Here is a 7791-nt window from a genome sequence, read left to right on the forward strand (position 1 = left end):
TAAATAAATAAAATTAAAACATGGATACAAAAAGGAGAACCTCTTTATAAACAACATAAACAACAACTGATGAGTTAATTCATTCATTCTAGAAACAGAAGCTGAACCCTAACTATATACTTATAACAATTACATGCATATAAAATACATAATCTATATTGTCACAGCTAATTATAATTATTACATTATTATTAATAATTATATTGAAATAAACAAATATATATATATATATATATATATATATATATATATATATATATATATATATATATATATATATATATAATGTTGTTGTTGTTCAAAAAGAGGTGAAACATTCATGTTCAGAAGAATTAGAATCATCACATGGAGAGTGATTGTGTCTACCTTCATAGGTTGTAATAACCATTCTACAATCTTCAGAAAGCCTTTCAACTCTTTTCTTCACCCTACAATTGTTATGTGTGCAACGGTAGTAGCTTCTGCCACAATATCAATCACAAAATTCACATCACATATACATCACATTTATTTATTTTATTTTTTACAGCACTTTAAGAAAAAAAATTATTTTTAAATGGTGAAATAAGTCACCTAGCTACTTAGATAGATAAAGATTTGACTCAAATGATTTTGCGACGGTTTTGACTAATCGACGCTTTATTTTTTCGATGATCTAAGACTCGTTAACTGTTTGATAAGTTACAACATCACTAGAAATTTTTTTAATTAATTTATATACTAATAAGAATTTAATTATTTATATATTGCTAATTTAAAGTTTTTATAAAACTATTTTGATAATGTATTTTTTTTGTTTCTTATGATATTCTCCAATCTAATAGGTTAAGAATAAATCTGTCGTAGATCTGAACTCCATTTAAAAATTTGTCATTAATTAATAAGTTATTGTATATACAAAATGATATTCGAATTTTCAAACACTTATTTAAGCAATCGGATCAATTAACCCACTCAATCAACCCAATCGATTATTTGACTATGTACTATAAACATAAGTATATAATTTGACCGAATAAATTGAACAATATGAATAACTCGCACATAATATATTTAAAATATTCATATGAAAAAAAAATTCTTAACCTAAAATTGAAGATAAAAAAAATTTATATATTATAAGTTTCTCTAAAAATATATATCATCCTCCCATCCACTTAATCTAAAATCCACGTGGGGTGCTTACTAGAAAGGGCAAAATTGTCATATATAAAAAAATCTTATATTCATTACAAAAACGAACAAAAAGTGTTTAATCAAGTTTGGTACTGATACATCCCTTCATGATGATGAAAAGTTTAGATTTCTATTGTTAAACAAACATATAGTCTCATCATCAATATCATTGTTTAATGTATAACTATGTTACTAATATTGGTCTTCTCCTAAAAACTTTTCATCTTCCTAACACCACTTTTATTTAAGTACATACCTTTAAGTACAATTCAGTAATTATGGTCTTTAACTGAAATCAATATATATAGATAGAAAAGCACTTTCTTAAGTTTATGGTAATGGATAAACAACTTAAATTACTTTGCATTGGTTCATCTTTATATTGCCATGCAAGCAACATTATTAACATTTTAATTTCTAACTCTATATTATTAGTTTCCTTCAATCTAAGTAACTTTAGATTTCATCATATTAATATAATGTATTTTATATATATATATATAGTTTAGCATGCTTTCACATCTATTATTTTTATTTTTTCATTTTTAGTATTTTTTCTTGATTTTTGTTAAAAAAATAAAACCGAATCTTTCTATTTTTATTTTTCTTTTTTTCTTCATAAAATACTAAAAAATAAAAAATAATAAAAATAAAAACACAAACTGAATACAAATCTTCTATTAAATATTTCATGAAAATTATAAATTATTGATTGAATCTTTTCTTCAAGTAATAAGAATGAACATATATATTTGGAAGCCCAAGTTTTTAATTAATAAATTTCTAACTTATATATGATATGATTCAATGATCTAAATAGTAATTAACTAGTCATCAATCTCATCAGTCATATATTTAATCATTACTTAATAATTATGATAAATGAAAATGACAAGTTAACTTAGAGCTCTAAAGCGTATAAGAAAACCAAAATCATTTCAAAAATTTAATTTAATTATCCTTTTTATTAGGTAAAGACATTATAATTCTTTTATTATATTCTACAAATTAAAGCAATTTGTTAAAGTTTTGTAGTCATCTGTAGTTTCTCAACTAAATAAATCTACAAAACTTGTTTAATAATATATATATAATTTAAGTTGATATAATAACAAAGCTAGCACACGTAATATGAAAATTTGAGTTTAACTTCTGGCTTGGAATTTTGAAAATGGTAAGATAAGAAAATTTATGTAATTAAGGTAGTCACATACAACATCTTAAGAAAGTTTGATTCTTTTAATTTAGGGTTTTGTTAGGTAGACAATAATTTTCGTAAATAATGTGAATAATAGACTTTAATATTGACCAAATAAAATAAAAAACACACTACACTTCAGAAATCACGAGAATCACAAGTGGAAGAGGGAGATTAATTACCGTATGCATGCATTATTTATTAAACTAATTGTTTACCTATATTTTTTTTAATTTATTCTGGGTTTGGTTTGTTTTATTCCCTTAATTTCCTCTAGAAATAGTTACATGTAATAATAATATATGCCTATTATAAACTTGATTCCACTTCCTAGATTATATATAAACCAAAATTCACAGGACCAAAATATTATTTAGTTCTTAAAGAACTTAAATGTGGAGTTAATTAATTAAATAATCAAATACTGTTAAATTAAAATTGTCCAATGAAATTTTTTTAAAATTATTTTCTGGATAAAATATTGTGAATTCTTATTTTGATACACTTTTTCAATTGGTTTCAAGAAGTTTGAAATATTATTGAAGTGTTTTAAGCTAAATTAAAAATTTTGGGAAACTTAAAATAAATATATTACCTTCGTGGATGGAATCAAAACCAAACAAAAGAATTGATCAATAATTGGGACTTAAACCAAAATGTTTTTGAAATATTTGGACCCATCTCAATTTTTTTTAGTAAGCTAAGGAACAAAATAAAATGTTCACAATATTTTTCAATTTGATAACATATTTAAGTTATTTTCTCATTTTTGGTGGAACATTTTTAAACTTCAAACATTCAAAACACGTGGATTTTTTTAATGACTTCCATTTTCTGATTTATTTGAGCATATATAAATAATGAATACTTGTATATGTCATTTTGGTTAAACCATACAACATTTTATATATATAAAAGACACTATTTATATGTAGTTATTTTGGTAATTAAATTTAATTAAATTGGTCCAATAGTTTATTAGCACAGTAAAAACCTATTAAAAAAAAAGAAAGAGACACATAAAAAACAGAAAAAAATTAATTAAATTTAGTTAAAAAATAATTTATTCATTTAGCATTTCTCATTTATTTTTTTTAATTTCCCATAATATTTTCAACCCGACATGTCAAGAACTAATTCGTCGCAGATCGGAGCTCCATTTAAAGGTTTGTCACTAACCAATGGATTGCTATATGCACAATGAAGGATTTGAATCCCAACACTTACTTAAGCGAACTAGTAAATTAACTACTAAACCAACTCAACTTAGTTATTTTTCATTTAGCTAAGCATAACATTTAACCTAATCTCATAATAAGTATAGAAATCATAAATAAAAAGATGTGACAACTCATGAATTTAACTAATAGTATAAACAGATGCATTAAAGTCATAGAAAAATCTGTTTACATCTAAATATTGTTCAGTTTTTGTGTTAATAAGATCAACTTATTGCAACTCACGCACTATATTTACTCAATTTGGTGCTCGCTTCCACTAATTAGTTAATGTTAGCTACATACACTTAATAATGGATTGGTAATTTGAAGCTCAAAAGATTGCCAACATTGTATATATAAATAGCATACGTTAATTATTATTAAACTTCTGAAATTATTTATTTACTTTAAATTAAAGCTAAGATTAGTAAATACTAATTAATGTAAGTGAAGCCTTTTTCAGTTTCAAAACCTCACATAATAATTCACCGATAATAATAAAGATACCATATCTAAAGGTATCTTATATAATATAATATTTATAATTTTATAAACATAATATCTGTAATTATATATTTATTATATTTAAAATTATATAATTATTCTAAAAATAATTAATAAATACTAAATAAAATAATTTTAAATTATTTTAACAGCTATTTTTTATATGAAAAAAATATTAGTAATTTTTGTTAAAAATTAGAATATTTGAAAAACTTACAGGCAAATAAATTTTGTAGGTGGAGAACTAACACACAGGATGGGTGCGTGTTAGACACGTGTCAATATTTTGGCTAACACGTAGAATACGTGTTGGACATATTTTCTGTATATCCACAATATTGTAATACACTTCAAATATCAATAATAAATCAAAATACCATTTTCATCTTCATATTAAAAATAATTTCTATAGTTTGACTGATTTTTTATTTCTTTCAAAACATTATTGATAATTTAGCATGAGACTTAGCTTAGATTAGTTGGGTCTTTGGAAATTGAGGAAGAAATAATAAAAAGGGGAATTGAAGGTAGTCAAAAATATAATGATAATGTATATATAGCAGTGCCTATATTCTCTCCAATATGTCTTTTCCTCTTTTTTCTTTCCCAAAAATAATCAATATGCATCTGAGAATATAAGCCTTAGGTTCAGTTTTAATTATGCCATATCAGTCAATATATTCCCTACACTCTGAAGAATGATTGTGTGGAGTGTAGTACAGAGATCTTATGATGTGTAGTATGTCTCATTCCTTCATCAGTTTTAGCTGAAAGATTCTCTCCCTATATATAATAAAACTATTATTTTTAAAAAATATTTAAGAGAAAGGGATATCATAAATATGAGATTTTAACTTTATATAAGTGTTATATATACAAAAGTTTATTAATTACAATTAACAAACTATTTATCCACATGATCATTATTATTATTCATTACCGACACAATTGTTTTTTCCCCCCAAAAAATAGACATTTTACCTTCATTTCATCGTGTTTAATGCCTATGATGTAGCAAGTGCGCTCATTCTTTTATAGATTTAACATTTGCATTTCATGATAGAGATTTAAAAAAAAAATAAATTAAATTATATCATTCATTAATGGAGGGATTCTAAAAACAAGAACTCAAGAAGTGTTTAATTTCTCACATGAAATTCAATTAACATACATGAATTTGAATCATTTTTATAGCATAGAAGCAAGAGAAAGAAATTAAATAATAAATAAAATATACTTTTTATTCTTAAAATTTATAATTTTTTTAAAATATTTTTAATATTTAATTTTATTTTAAATATTTTTAATTTTGTCTCTAACATTTAGATAGAGAGTTAATTAACATTCAGAAATAATTTTAATACAAACCAAAAACATTAGAAATAAAACTAAATACAATTAAACATTAAAAGTATTTAAAAAAAATGAGAAACATTAAAGATAAATTAAAAAGATAGTTTATCCTTAAATAATGAAATGATTAAATAAAAGAATGAAAATGTACCTTGGATGAAGGCTATTCTTGACAACTTTCTGGCCATACTTTCTCCATTTGTAACCATCATCAAGAACATCAACATCACTTCTTGTTTGGAAACAAAACCTTGGTTCTCTCAACTTCCTCCTCACTTTCACCTTCCCCTTTTCTGACCCTCCATTCCTCCACCTACCATCTCATATACAAAACAATCTTAATTAATAACATCTCTAATAATATAATCTTCTTAATTAATTAATTAACTGCTCCATGCACATACTATATATCTAAATATGATCATCTAATCATCCTTAAGAACATCATTAACAAGGGCAAAAATCACAATATTAGAACAAGTAATAGCAACTTAATCAGTAATTAGAGTGAAGTCGATTACATAGATCATTAAACGATGATATTGTGTCCTTCAAAAAAAGAAGGTGATTATAATGAAAATGAAATACCTTCCATATGAACAAGAAAAGAAAAAAAAAATTGCTTTAAAAAGAAAAATAGCAAAAAAAAAAAAAAGAAGGGTATTATAGATATAGAGAATATATAGTAAGTGTAGTGGAAGAAACAAGTGATAATTAATATTGGTTACAATAATTTGGAGTATAAAAAAACAAACCTCTTAGAAGGAAAAAAAAAGGGAAATTAAAATTAAAGAAATTAAAGAAGCATAGTCCCTTAGCTTCCATAAACTAGAAACCATAGACTCTATCTTCTTCTTCTTCTTCTTCAGATTCTTCAATTCTCAGAAGCCTAAAAAGAATAATATCTTCTTTGTTTGGAATCATTGTGTGTGTTTACGTGCATGCACTTAACAAAGAAAGAGAAAGAGAAAGAGAGATATTAAAACCTTTTCAGTTTCAAATAAAAGAAGATATAAATTTACCATGATGAGTTGTTTCCATCACTACTATTTCCAGTGCAATTTTCATCATTCTTATTATTCATACCCTTCGGATCCATGCTTCTAACCTGAAAAATTAACATCATCGTCATCTTAATTAACATATAAGTGATCGATCATATAATATATACTAATAAATCCATCGAGAATATATCTATATATATATAAACAATACCCTAAAATTGATAAGGACACAACAACAACAACAACAAAGATATAACCAAAATTATTAATTATTAATTTTGAACATTATAATTTGTAATGTTTTCTTTTCTTTTTCTGCCTTTCTTTAATTAATCTTTGTATTGTGTTTCTTCTCTCTTTTTTCTTTTCTCTCTTCCATAACCTAAAAATAAAAAAATAAAAAAAATAAAAAATCATGGTTATATATATAGATCCACCACCTGGTCATCGTTTTTCCAAGTAGCTCTTGGAACAAGCTCGTCATGGCCGAACCCGACTGTGGTTGTGGCTGTGGCTGTAGAAGTTGTAGCGGCGGCAATAATTGTATTAGTAGCACTATTACTGCCGCCGCGAACATCTTCTAGAGAGTGATGAGAAAGAGTTGGAGGAGCGGCAAGAGAAGGTGTCAAGAAGCTAAGAACTTGGTTGTGATCTTCAAAATGAACAAAACCCATTGTGTTTGTGAATGAGATTTGGAGATCATAATTATTATTATTTGGAATAATAATGGGATCATTACTACTACTACTTCTATTACTTCCTCTCTCTCCTACTACTCCTTCCATATTCAATAATTTCTGATCTTTGCTTCTTCTTTTGGTAATTGGGTTTGGAATTGGAATCGGAATCAAGGGATCACTGTTTTTGGGTTTTGTTTGTTTTCTTTTTCTATAATATTTGAAATTCTATGCCATGTGACCCTTACACACAACAACAATAAAGAAGGATCCACGCCACACTAACATGTCTTTGTACTGTCTTTTATATTAATTATTTTTTTTAAAGAATAATATATAAGATAAGGTAGGTTAAAGAAATAGTAGGAAAAATTAAAGGTACTATTCATAACTTTCTGAACAAAATTAACACAAATATTATAATATAGTCTATTTTTGTGTGTTCATAATATTTTTGTTTATTGACTTTTGAAAAAGAATAACCAAATAAAGTTTTGAAAAACTGCACCATTATTGGGTTTATAATAAGTCTTGAAAAATATTATTCTTAATCTCATACTTTATTTTGTTAAGACTTATTTGTTCTATTATTTTTATATTTTTAGTTTACCCTTTGAATTTTATATTAATTTTTTATCCTAACCGCCTTGATTGCAAGT

The 7791-nt window shown here is 24.8% G+C and overlaps 1 protein-coding gene across 1 annotated transcript; it reads right to left on the reverse strand.

Moving 5' to 3' along the window:
* Positions 1–273: 273 nt before the first annotated feature.
* Positions 274–7411, reverse strand: LOC112779559 (uncharacterized). The gene is made up of 4 exons (XM_025823861.3): positions 6896–7411; positions 6474–6559; positions 5603–5764; positions 274–461 (listed from the first exon to the last, which is right to left on the reverse strand). Exons 1-4 carry the CDS (start codon positions 7238–7240, stop codon positions 299–301), a joined length of 756 nt encoding a protein of 251 aa, XP_025679646.1. The 5' UTR covers positions 7241–7411; the 3' UTR covers positions 274–298.
* Positions 7412–7791: the final 380 nt, after the last annotated feature.

This window comes from Arachis hypogaea, chromosome 19 (genome assembly GCF_003086295.3).
Source record: "Arachis hypogaea cultivar Tifrunner chromosome 19, arahy.Tifrunner.gnm2.J5K5, whole genome shotgun sequence".
NCBI lineage: Eukaryota > Viridiplantae > Streptophyta > Magnoliopsida > Fabales > Fabaceae > Arachis > Arachis hypogaea.